At 51.9% G+C, this 13648-nt stretch overlaps 1 protein-coding gene across 28 annotated transcripts in view; it reads right to left on the bottom strand.

Annotated features, from left to right (window-relative positions):
• Positions 1 to 747: 747 nt before the first annotated feature.
• The window catches only part of STUB1 (STIP1 homology and U-box containing protein 1), a 107084-nt gene continuing 94183 nt past the window's right edge, over positions 748 to 13648 (bottom strand). Inside the window, exons 8-9 of one of the 28 annotated variants that reach the window (XR_011022621.1) lie at positions 3768 to 5556; positions 748 to 2865 (exon numbers count right to left, since the gene is read on the bottom strand). Coding sequence is in view for 1 of the 28 variants with exons in the window: in XM_068243460.1 (XP_068099561.1) it covers positions 5431 to 5556 (126 nt within the window). In the remaining 27 variants the exon portion in view is untranslated. Of the gene's footprint in view, positions 5557 to 13648 lie in introns of all 28 variants that reach the window. The other 27 variants (XR_011022603.1, XR_011022600.1, XR_011022608.1 and 24 more) reach the window with 27 other exon arrangements.

Genomic DNA, 13648 nt, shown 5'->3' on the forward strand with positions numbered 1-13648 from the left:
CCTTAAGTGCAGCCAATACCTCCGCCAGGCCCCCAAGTGCAGCAATAATTCACTCCCCTCCCTGCAGCCCAGTATTTTCCCCCCTGCCCCCTTCCTTGGCAATTGCTGTGGCCAGGACTTTCAGATCTGTGTTTTCTTGGCAATTCCTTTATGAAGAAATTGCTACTTACCACCGGGCAAATTGCTGAAAATAGGAATGTCAGTAATAGTACACACATTCCTCAGTGTGCTCAGTGTTGCCTGTGACTCGTGTATAAGTCCACCCCTATTCTTTCTTTGGTTCAGACTGATCATTGCTACCGTGTGAGATTGTGTGTGTGAGATTGTGTGTGTGTGTGAGAGTGTGTGTGAGATTGTGTGTGTGTGTGTGAGTGTGTGTGTGATTCCCGTAGTTTTGGCCTAAAGCCCACGGCTGACCCAACATACGTGATGCCAACCTGAGTGTGTGCAGCTCCACAGAAGTGCATGAAATTGTCATACTGCCTACAGTGCAGGAATCTGTGTGTGTATGGTGTCTAGCAGTATCGTCACAGATGACTGCTAGTGGTGGAGGTGGAGTCTTGCAAAGTGTGGCTGAGGGTGACGCCCTTGTTTATAGAAGGCTGCTCCTCCCCTTCATCTCTGCAGGAATGCCGTAGGCCTGGTTCCTGACAATTGCATTCTGCTTTGATTTACAGCAACACAACTGTTTTGGAAACGGAGATGTAAATCACAAGAAGGTAACAGAAATAATCCACAATCCCAGAATGGCATCACTTGTTTAATGTAAGCACTGTGCATTCACAGAACACGTGGCACACGGCAGAGTCAGTCAGTGGCCACACCTACAGGAGATGCCACTACAGGTGACACAGAGCAGAGTCAGTCAGTCAGTGGCCACACCCCGTCAGGTGGCACACAGCAGTGTCAGTCAGTGGCCACACCTACAGGAGACACGTCAGGTGGCACACCGCAGAGTCATTCAGTGGCCACACCTACATGGACGCCACTACACGTGGCACACCTCAGAGTCAGTGGCCACACCTACAGGAGACACCATGTCAGGTGGCACACCGCAGTCATTCAGTGGCCACACCTACAGGAGACGTCACTACACGTGGCACACAGCAGTGTCAGTCAGTGGCCACACCTACAGGAGACACCACGTCAGGTGGCACACCGCAGTCATTCAGTGGCCACACCTACAGGAGACGTCACTACACGTGGCACACAGCAGTGTCAGTCAGTGGCCATAGGGATGGGCTTCCGAGTAGTCATGAGTTCGTAACTACTCGGAATTGAAATGGCTTAATAACCACAGGGTGGTGGTGGGGGGTTAATTTACCCAGAGTTCAGCGGGATCCTATGCGTATCATTCCTGCAGACGCGACTTATGTCACTCACTGCACTTCCTCCTTCCGGCCAGAAGGAGGAAGTGCACAGTTTCCCGCGGTCACACCTGCAGTTATCAAGCTTGATTACCATTTCAATTCCGAGTAGTTACAAACTCATGACTTCTCAAAAGCCCATCCCTAGCCACACCTACAGGAGACACCACTACATAAGACACACAGCAGTCAGTCAGTGGCCACACGTACAGGAGACACCACTACAGATGACACGTAGCAGAGTCAGTCAGTGGCCACACCTACAGGAGATACCACTACAGAAGACACACAGCAGTCAGTCAGTGGCCACACCTACAAGAGACACCACTACAGATGACACGTAGCAGAGTCAGTCAGTGGCCACACCTACAGGAGACGCCACTACAGATGACACGTAGCAGAGTCAGTCAGTGGCCACACCTACAGGAGACGCCACTACAGATGACACGTAGCAGAGTCAGTCAGTGGCCACACCTACAGGAGATACCACTACAGAAGACACACAGCAGTCAGTCAGTGGCCACACCTACAGGAGACACCACTACAGATGACACGTAGCAGAGTCAGTCAGTGGCCACACCTACAGGAGACGCCACTACAGAAGACACACAGCAGAGTCATTCAGTGGCCACACCTACAGGAGACACCACGTCAGGTGGCACACGTCAGAGTCAGTCAGTGGCCACACCTACAGGAGACACCACTACAGATAACACGCAGCAGAGTCAGTCAGTGGCCACACCTACAGGAGACACCACTACAGATGACACGCAGCAGAGTCAGTCAGTGGCCACACCTACAGGAGACACCACTACAGATGACACGCAGCAGAGTCAGTCAGTGGCCACACCTACAGGAGACACCACGTCAGGTGGCACACGTCAGAGTCAGTCAGTGGCCACACCTACAGGAGATACCACTACAGATGACACGTAGCAGAGTCAGTCAGTGGCCACACCTACAGGAGACACCATGTCAGGTGGCACGCAGCAGTTAGTCAGTCAGTGGCCACACCTACAGGAGACACCACTACAGATGACACGCAGCAGAGTCAGTCAGTGGCCACACCTACAGGAGACACCACTACAGATGACACGCAGCAGAGTCAGTCAGTGGCCACACCTACAGGAGACACCACTACAGATGACACGTAGCAGAGTCAGTCAGTGGCCACACCTACAGGAGATACCACTACAGAAGACACACAGCAGAGTCAGTCAGTGGCCACACCTACAGGAGACGCCACTACAGATGACACGCAGCAGAGTCAGTCAGTGGCCACACCTACAGGAGACACCACTACATAAGACACACAGCAGTCAGTCAGTGGCCACACGTACAGGAGACACCACTACAGATGACACGCAGCAGAGTCAGTCAGTGGCCACACCTACAGGAGACGCCACTACAGATGACACGCAGCAGAGTCAGTCAGTGGCCACACCTACAGGAGATACCACTACAGATGACACGCAGCAGAGTCAGTCAGTGGCCACACCTACAGGAGATACCACTACAGATGACACGTAGCAGAGTCAGTCAGTGGCCACACCTACAGGAGATACCACTACAGAAGACACACAGCAGTCAGTCAGTGGCCACACCTACAGGAGATACCACTACAGAAGACACACAGCAGTCAGTCAGTGGCCACACCTACAGGAGACACCACTACAGATGACACGTAGCAGAGTCAGTCAGTGGCCACACCTACAGGAGATACCACTACAGATGACACGTAGCAGAGTCAGTCAGTGGCCACACCTACAGGAGATACCACTACAGAAGACACACAGCAGTCAGTCAGTGGCCACACCTACAGGAGATACCACTACAGAAGACACACAGCAGTCAGTCAGTGGCCACACCTACAGGAGATACCACTACAGATGACACGCAGCAGTCAGTCAGTGGCCACACCTACAGGAGACACCATGTCAGGTGGCACGCAGAAGTCAGTCAGTGGCCACACCTACAGGAGATACCACTACAGAAGACACACAGCAGTCAGTCAGTGGCCACACCTACAGGAGATACCACTACAGATGACACGTAGCAGAGTCAGTCAGTGGCCACACCTACAGGAGACACCACTACAGATGACACGCAGCAGAGTCATTCAGTGGCCACACCTACAGGAGACACCACGTCAGGTGGCACACGTCAGAGTCAGTCAGTGGCCACACCTACAGGAGATACCACTACAGATGACACGTAGCAGAGTCAGTCAGTGGCCACACCTACAGGAGACACCATGTCAGGTGGCACGCAGCAGTCAGTCAGTGGCCACACCTACAGGAGACGCCACTACAGAAGACACACAGCAGTCAGTCAGTGGCCACACCTACAGGAGATACCACTACAGATGACACGCAGCAGTCAGTCAGTCAGTGGCCACACCTACAGGAGACACCACTACAGATGACACGCAGCAGAGTCAGTCAGTGGCCACACCTACAGGAGACACCACTACGGATGACACGCAGCAGAGTCAGTCAGTGGCCACACCTACAGGAGACGCCACTACAGATGACACGCAGCAGAGTCAGTCAGTGGCCACACCTACAGGAGACACCACGTCAGGTGGCACACGTCAGAGTCAGTCAGTGGCCACACCTACAGGAGACACCATGTCAGGTGGCACGCAGCAGTCAGTCAGTCAGTGGCCACACCTACAGGAGACACCATGTCAGGTGGCACGCAGCAGTCAGTCAGTCAGTGGCCACACCTACAGGAGACGCCACTACAGATGACACAGAGCAGAGTCAGTCAGTGGCCACACCTACAGGAGACACCACGTCAGGTGGCACACGTCAGAGTCAGTCAGTGGCCACACCTACAGGAGACACCATGTCAGGTGGCACGCAGCAGTCAGTCAGTGGCCACACCTACAGGAGACGCCACTACAGATGACACGCAGCAGAGTCATTCAGTGGCCACACCTACAGGAGACACCACGTCAGGTGGCACAGAGCAGTCAGTCAGTGGCCAGACCTACAGGAGATACCACGTCAGGTGACACACGGCAGAGTCGGTCAGTGGCCACACGTACAGCAGATGCCACTATCTATTTACATTGGCTATGTACACAGAAAAAGCAAATAGTTCAACAGGAAACAAGAGAATCCAATTCTTTGGGATGCCCACCCTTCTCACCGAGTCCATCAGTAAGTGCTGCAGAGGGGGCTAGTGGAAGATACGGTGTTGGCCGGTGGTGGTCCTCAGCCATCTGTGGCCCTTCTCCTGGGAAGGGGTGGGGTTATGCACAACGCAACACGCTGTTATAAAACCGAGCAGAAAAAAACAACAACAAAAACTGTGGAAATAAAATCATGCAACTTCTCTGCCAATCGGTCACATAAAAATGGGTTAAATGATCAGCCATGGGCTAGAATTATAACTGTCCAGCCGCAATGCAAGGTTGTCTAGCGCTCTTTGGACCAGATTAATGCCAAACCTGCTGGAAGCTTCCGTCCTTTAATGAAGGTTATTATGTGGTTATCAAGAAATGATTTGTGAGCATTCCTGTAAAGTTCCAATAGGCAAGTATACCCACAGCGCTATCCGCCAACTGTATGTTAGAGCTATAACACTAAGAATAAGTCCAGGGGATGGGGGCAGCCAAGTCAGTAAGGGAAGGGTGTTCATTTTCCTGACCGTGTACGATGTAGTGAATGCTTTATTTTATTGTGCCAGTGTTGCCATGCTCTCCAAGCAGTGCTGCAGCCGACATCGGCAAGTTTAGATGCTACGGATAGTGTAAGATCGGCTCTAAGAGCAGGAAATATAATATTCTTCCACCAGTGTAGATGAGCAAGAGGACTGGACATACGGGATGACTATGGTAGAACTGGACACACGAACTGGCCAGCAACAGAGGATGCCTTCAGCCTCTTCTCTGATGAGCAGAGTGGCCTCCTGGTAGATGGTCCTGGCATGGAGCACGGAATACACGGGTGATGAGATGAGTAAGGCATGAGGCAGAACAGGCACGACATGTGGTGGGAAGAGCAGCCGGACGCTGAAACACTGCAAAACTCAAACCAGAGGAACATCCGTCCTTTCAGTAATCCTCCACCCAACCGTTCTCTGATATGAAAGCATCGATGACCTCTTTCATAGCTAAGTTTGGAATGAGCTGATCTTGGGTCAGGGGGCTTCGAGTTACGGGGTCAAAGTGGCCAACTCTCTGCAGAAAAAGAATACACAGCACAAACTTATGATCACATAACACAGACTATCAATGAGAAAAGAACAGTACCTCATCTGAAAAGGCAAGTCTATAGGATTTCCCGCCCATAAGGAGCCTGCAGATCCACGCATTGCCTTGCAAGGATGGTCAACAAGGACGCAAACAATTCATGGAGCTGGAAAATGGACCAATCAAATCCTGCCAATGTGGAATGCCATTGGCCCATTTTCAAGATGCATACATTTGTAAGTGAAATTTGTATAATTCTGCATCAGCTCGGAATGATTTGCCGGTCATGTAGACCAGTTGTGAGAAGTATCTCACTTTAGATACACAACACTGTGATTACATCTTAGGCTGTGTACAGACCTCCAGCTCTGGCCAATGTCACCAGCTCCATGTAGTGTGAGATGACACACATTATTGTGTAGGTAACCTCTCATACTACATGGAGGTGGTAAAACTGGTCAATCAAACAGATGTTGCTTTAAAACTAATGCCACAAAATCATTTAATTGAGAAACTTTCTAAATAGTACAGTAAACAGAAAAGAAAAAAATCATAAAAGTTGAGTTAGTATTAGTTGTGACCGTCCATGTCATTAAACGTAATTCTCTAATCTAAGACACACTTCCATACAGTTTGTGAAGGTGCTCAAGTGGCAGGTTGTTCCAGGAACCCCAGAGAACCTCCCACAGTCCCTCTGCAGAGAGTGTCTGATTTCAGTCTTTGGAAGGAATCCCAGACTCAGTGATGTTGGGGACCACGGCTTTCTGGAGGTCATACTCCCAGACTGGCTCAGTGATATTGGAGGTCAGGGCATTCTGAAGGTCATAATCCCAGAGTGACTCAGTAATGTTGGGGACCACGGCTTTCTGGAGGTCATAATCGCAGAGTGACTCAGTGATGTTGGGGGTCAGGGCTTTCTGGAGGTCATAATCGCAGAGTGACTCAGTAATGTTGGGGGTCAGGGCTTTCTGGAGGTCATAATCGCAGAGTGACTCAGTAATGTTGGGGGTCAGGGCTTTCTGGAGGTCATAATCCCAGAGTGACTCAGTAATGTTGGGGGTCAGGGCTTTCTGGAGGTCATAATTCCAGAGTGACTCAGTAATGTTGGGGGTCAGGGCTTTCTGGAGGTCATAATCCCAGAGTGACTCAGTAATGTTGGCGGTCAGGGCTTTCTGGAGGTCATAATCGCAGAGTGACTCAGTAATGTTGGGGGTCAGGGCTTTCTGGAGGTCATAATCCCAGACTGGCTCAGTAATGTTGGCGGTCACGGCTTTCTAGATGTCATAATCCCAGACTGGCTCAGTGATATTGGGGGTCAGGGCTTTCTGGAAGCCATAATTCCAGATTCGCTCAGTGATGCTGGGGGACCATGGCTTTCTGGAGGCCATAATCCCAGACTAGCTCAGTAATGTTGGGTGTCAGGGATTTCGGGAGGCCATAATCCCAGACTGACAGTGCTGTTGGGTTTTAGGGCTTTCTGGAGGTCATAAATCCAGACCGACTAAGTGAGGTTTGGTGTCAGGGCTTTCTGGAGACCATAATCTCAAACTGGCTCAGTGACGTTGGGGGTCAGGGCTTTCTGGAGACGATAATCTCAGACTGGCTCAGTGAAGTTGGAGGCCAGGGCTTTCTGGAGGCCATAATCCCAGACTAGCTCAGTGATGTTGGAGGTCATGGTTTTCTGGAGACCATAATCCCAGACTGACTAAGTGACATAGGGGATCAGGGCTTTCTGAAGGCCATAATCCCACACTAGATCTGTGATGTTTGGTGTCAGGGCTTTCTAGAGGTCATAATCCCAGACCTGCTTAGTGATGTTGGGGGTCAGGGCTTTCTGAAGGCCATAATACCAGACTAGATCTGTGACGTTGGTGTCAGGGCTTTTTGGAGGCCACAATTCCAGACTGGCTCAGTGATGTTGGGGGTCAGGGTGTTCTGGAGGCCTTCGTCTCAGACTGGCTCAGTGATGTTGGGGGTCAGGGCTTTCTGGAGGCCATAATCCCAGACTGACTAAGTGACATAGGAGATCAGGGCTTTCTGGAGACCATAATCCCAGACTAGCTCAGTGATGTTGGGGGTCAGGGCTTTCTGGAGACCATAATCCCAGACTGACTAAGTGACATAGGGGATCAGGGCTTTCTGGAGACCATAATCTCAGACTGACTAAGTGACATAGGAGATCAGGGCTTTCTGGAGACCATAATCCCAGACTAGCTCAGTGATGTTGGGGGTCAGGGCTTTCTGGAGACCATAATCCCAGACTGACTAAGTGACATAGGGGATCAGGGCTTTCTGGAGACCATAATCTCAGACTAGCTCAGTGATGTTGGGGGTCAGGGCTTTCTGGAGACCATAATCCCAGACTGGCTCAGTGATGTTGGGGATCAGGGCTTTCTGGAGACCATAATCTCAGACTAGCTCAGTGATGTTGGGGGTCAGGGCTTTCTGGAGACCATAATCCCAGACTGACTAAGTGACATAGGGGATCAGGGCTTTCTGGAGACCATAATCTCAGACTAGTTCAGTAATGTTGGGGGTCAGGGCTTTCTGGAGACCATAATCCCAGACTGGCTCAGTGATGTTGGGGATCAGGGCTTTCTGGAGACCATAATCTCAGACTGGCTCAGTGATGTTGGGGGTCAGGGCTTTCTGGAGTCCATAATCCCAGACTGGCTCAGTGATGTTGGGGACCACGGCTTTCTAGAGGTCATAATCCCAGACCTGCTCAGTGATCTTGGGGGTCAGGGCTTTCTGAAGGCCATAATCCCACACTAGATCAGTGATGTTGGGGGTCAGGGCTTTCTGGAGGCCATAATTCCAGACTGGCTCAGTGAAGTTGGGGGTCAGGGTGTTCTGGAGGCCATCGTCTCAGACTGGCTCAGTGATGTTGGGGATCAGGGCTTTCTGGAGGCCATAATCCCAGACTGACTAAGTGACATAGGGGGTCAGGGCTTTCTGGAGACCATAATCCCAGACTGACTAAGTGACATAGGGGATCAGGGATTTCTGGAGACCATAATCTCAGACTAGTTCAGTAATGTTGGGGGTCAGGGCTTTCTGGAGACCATAATCCCAGACTGGCTCAGTGATGTTGGGAATCAGGGCTTTCTGGAGACCATAGTCCCAGACTGGCTCAGTGATGTTGGGGGTCAGGGCTTTCTGGAGTCCATAATCTCAGACTAGCCCAGTGATGTTGGGGGTCAGGGCTTTCTGGAGTCCATAATCCCAGACTGGCTCAGTGATGTTGGGGATCAGGGCTTTCTGGAGACCATAATCTCAGACTGGCTCAGTGATGTTGGGGGTCAGGGCTTTCTGGAGTCCATAATCCCAGACTGGCTCAGTGATGTTGGCAGACCACAGCTTTCTAGAGGTCATAATCCCAGACTGGCTCAGTGATGTTGGTGTCAGGGCTTTCTAGAGGTCATAATCCCAGACTAGATCAGTGATGTTGGGGATCAGGGCTTTTAGGAGGCCATAATCCCAGACTGGCTCAGTGATGTTGGGGGTCAGGGCTTTCTAGAGGTCATAATCCCAGACCTGCTCAGTGATCTTGGGGGTCAGGGCTTTCTGGAGTCCATAATCCCAGACTGGCTCAGTGATGTTGGGGGTCAGGGCTTTCTGGAGACCATAATTCCAGACTGGCTCAGTGATGTTGGGGGTCATGGCTTTCTGGAGGACATAATTCCAGACTGGCTCAGTGATGTTGGGGGTCAGGGCTTTCTGAAGGCCATAATCTCAGACTAGATCAGTGATGTTGGGGATCAGGGCTTTCTGGAGACCATAGTCCCAGAATGGCTCAGTGATGTTGGGGGTCAGGGCTTTCTGGAGACCATAGTCCCAGACTGGCTCAGTGATGTTGGGGGTCAGGGCTTTCTGGAGTCCATAATCCCAGACTGGCTCAGTGATGTTGGGGGTCAGGGCTTTCTGGAGTCCATAATCCCAGACTGGCTCAGTGATGTTGGGGGTCAGGGCTTTCTGGAGTCCATAATCCCAGACTGGCTCAGTGATGTTGGGGGTCAGGGCTTTCTGAAGGCCATAATCTCAGACTAGATCAGTGATGTTGGGGATCAGGGCTTTCTGGAGGCCATAATTCCAGACTGGCTCAGTGATGTTGGGGGTCAGGGCTTTCTGAAGGCCATAATCTCAGACTAGATCAGTGATGTTGGGGGTCAGGGCTTTCTGAAGGCCATAATTCCAGACTGGCTCAGTGATGTTGGGGGTCAGGGCTTTCTGGAGGTCATAATCCCAGACTGGCTCAGTGATGTTGGGGGTCAGGGCTTTCTGGAGGTCATAATCCCAGACTGGCTCAGTAATGTTGGGGGTCAGGGCTTTCTGGAGGTCATAATCCCAGACTGGCTCAGTAATGTTGGGGGTCAGGGCTTTCTGGAGTCCATAATCCCAGACTGGCTCAGTGATGTTGGGGACCACGGCTTTCTAGAGGTCATAATCCCAGACCTGCTTAGTGATGTTGGGGGTCAGGGCTTTCTGAAGGCCATAATACCAGACTAGATCTGTGACGTTGGTGTCAGGGCTTTCTGGAGGCCACAATTCCAGACTGGCTCAGTGATGTTGGGGGTCAGGGTGTTCTGGAGGCCTTCGTCTCAGACTGGCTCAGTGATGTTGGGGGTCAGGGCTTTCTGCAGACCATAATCCCAGACTGACTAAGTGACATAGGGGGTCAGGGCTTTCTGGAGACCATAATCTCAGACTAAGTGACATAGGGGATCAGGGCTTTCTGGAGACCATAATCTCAGACTAGTTCAGTAATGTTGGGGGTCAGGGCTTTCTGGAGACCATAATCCCAGACTGACTAAGTGACATAGGGGATCAGGGCTTTCTGGAGTCCATAATCCCAGACTGGCTCAGTGATGTTGGCAGACCACAGCTTTCTAGAGGTCATAATCCCAGACTGGCTCAGTGATGTTGGTGTCAGGGCTTTCTAGAGGTCATAATCCCACACTAGATCAGTGATGTTGGGGGTCAGGGTGTTCTGGAGTCCATAATCCCAGACTGGCTCAGTGATGTTGGGGGTCAGGGCTTTCTAGAGGTCATAATCCCAGACCTGCTCAGTGATCTTGGGGGGTCAGGGCTTTCTGGAGTCCATAATCCCAGACTGGCTCAGTGATGTTGGGGGTCAGGGCTTTCTGGAGACCATAGTCCCAGACTGGCTCAGTGATGTTGGGGGTCAGGGCTTTCTGGAGTCCATAATCCCAGACTGGCTCAGTGATGTTGGGGGTCAGGGCTTTCTGGAGGCCATAATCCCAGACTGGCTCAGTGATGTTGGGGGTCAGGGCTTTCTGGAGTCCATAATCCCAGACTGGCTCAGTGATGTTGGGGGTCAGGGCTTTCTGGAGTCCATAATCCCAGACTGGCTCAGTGATGTTGGGGGTCAGGGCTTTCTGGAGTCCATAATCCCAGACTGGCTCAGTGATGTTGGGGATCAGGGCTTTCTGGAGACCATAATCTCAGACTAGTTCAGTGATGTTGGGGGTCAGGGTGTTCTGGAGTCCATAATCCCAGACTGGCTCAGTGATGTTGGGGGTCAGGGCTTTCTGGAGTCCATAATCCCAGACTGGCTCAGTGATGTTGGGGGTCAGGGCTTTCTGGAGACCATAGTCCCAGACTGGCTCAGTGATGTTGGGGGTCAGGGCTTTCTGGAGTCCATAATCCCAGACTGGCTCAGTGATGTTGGGGGTCAGGGCTTTCTGAAGGCCATAATCCCAGACTGGCTCAGTAATGTTGGGGGTCAGGGCTTTCTGGAGTCCATAATTCCAGACTGGCTCAGTGATGTTGGGGGTCAGGGCTTTCTGAAGGCCATAATCTCAGACTCGATCAGTGGTGTTGGGGATCAGGGCTTTCTGGAGGCCATAATTCCAGACTGGCTCAGTGATGTTGGGGGTCAGGGCTTTCTGGAGGTCATAATCCCAGACTGGCTCAGTGATGTTGGGGGTCAGGGCTTTCTGGAGGTCATAATCCCAGACTGGCTCAGTAATGTTGGGGGTCAGGGCTTTCTGGAGGTCATAATCCCAGACTGGCTCAGCAATGTTGGGGGTCAGGGCTTTCTGGAGTCCATAATCCCAGACTGGCTCAGTGATGTTGGGGACCACGGCTTTCTAGAGGTCATAATCCCAGACCTGCTTAGTGATGTTGGGGGTCAGGGCTTTCTGAAGGCCATAATCCCAGACTAGATCTGTGACGTTGGTGTCAGGGCTTTTTGGAGGCCACAATTTCAGACTGGCTCAGTGATGTTGGGGGTCAGGGTGTTCTGGAGGCCTTCGTCTCAGACTGGCTCAGTGATGTTGGGGGTCAGGGCTTTCTGCAGACCATAATCCCAGACTGACTAAGTGACATAGGGGATCAGGGCTTTCTGGAGACCATAATCCCAGACTGGCTCAGTGATGTTGGGGGTCAGGGCTTTCTGGAGTCCATAATCCCAGACTGGCTCAGTGATGTTGGCAGACCACAGCTTTCTAGAGGTCATAATCCCAGACTGGCTCAGTGATGTTGGTGTCAGGGCTTTCTAGAGGTCATAATCCCACACTAGATCAGTGATGTTGGTGTCAGGGCTTTCTGGAGGCCATAATCCCAGACTGGCTCAGTGATGTTGGGGGTCAGGGCTTTCTGGAGTCCATAATCCTAGACTGGCTCAGTGATGTTGGGGGTCAGGGCTTTCTGGAGTCCATAATCCCAGACTGGCTCAGTGATGTTGGGGGTCAGGGCTTTCTGGAGTCCATAATCCCAGACTGGCTCAGTGATGTTGGGGGTCATGGCTTTCTGAAGGCCATAATCTCAGACTGGCTCAGTGATGTTGGGGGTCAGGGCTTTCTGGAGGTCATAATCCAAGACTGGCTCAGTGATGTTGGGGGTCAGGGCTTTCTGGAGGCCATAATTCCAGACTGGCTCAGTGATGTTGGGGGTCAGGGCTTTCTGGAGGTCATAATCCAAGACTGGCTCAGTGATGTTGGGGGTCAGGGCTTTCTGGAGGTCATAATTCCAGACTGGCTCAGTGATGTTGGGGGTCAGGGCTTTCTGGAGGCCATAATCCCAGACTGGCTCAGTAATGTTGGGGGTCAGGGCTTTCTGGAGTCCATAATCCCAGACTGGCTCAGTGACGTTGGGGGTCAGGGCTTTCTGGAGGCCATAATCCCAGACTGGCTCAGTGATGTTGGGGGTCAGGGCTTTCTGGAGTCCATAATCCCAGACTGGCTCAGTGATGTTGGGGGTCAGGGCTTTCTGGAGTCCATAATCCCAGACTGGCTCAGTGATGTTGGGGGTCAGGGCTTTCTGGAGTCCATAATCCCAGACTGGCTCAGTGATGTTGGGGATCAGGGCTTTCTGGAGACCATAATCTCAGACTAGTTCAGTGATGTTGGGGGTCAGGGTGTTCTGGAGTCCATAATCCCAGACTGGCTCAGTGATGTTGGGGGTCAGGGCTTTCTGGAGTCCATAATCCCAGACTGGCTCAGTGATGTTGGGGGTCAGGGCTTTCTGGAGACCATAGTCCCAGACTGGCTCAGTGATGTTGGGGGTCAGGGCTTTCTGGAGTCCATAATCCCAGACTGGCTCAGTGATGTTGGGGGTCAGGGCTTTCTGAAGGCCATAATCCCAGACTGGCTCAGTAATGTTGGGGGTCAGGGCTTTCTGAAGGCCATAATCTCAGACTAGATCAGTGGTGTTGGGGATCAGGGCTTTCTGGAGGCCATAATTCCAGACTGGCTCAGTGATGTTGGGGGTCAGGGCTTTCTGGAGTCCATAATCCCAGACTGGCTCAGTGATGTTGGGGGTCAGGGTGTTCTGGAGTCCATAATCCCAGACTGGCTCAGTGATGTTGGGGGTCAGGGCTTTCTGGAGTCCATAATCCCAGACTGGCTCAGTGATGTTGGGGGTCAGGGCTTTCTGGAGACCATAGTCCCAGACTGGCTCAGTGATGTTGGGGGTCAGGGCTTTCTGGAGTCCATAATCCCAGACTGGCTCAGTGATGTGGGGGGTCAGGGCTTTCTGAAGGCCATAATCCCAGACTGGCTCAGTAATGTTGGGGGTCAGGGCTTTCTGGAGTCCATAATTCCAGACTGGCTCAGTG

This window comes from Hyperolius riggenbachi, chromosome 7 (assembly GCF_040937935.1).
Source record: "Hyperolius riggenbachi isolate aHypRig1 chromosome 7, aHypRig1.pri, whole genome shotgun sequence".
Taxonomy (NCBI): Eukaryota; Metazoa; Chordata; class Amphibia; order Anura; family Hyperoliidae; genus Hyperolius; species Hyperolius riggenbachi.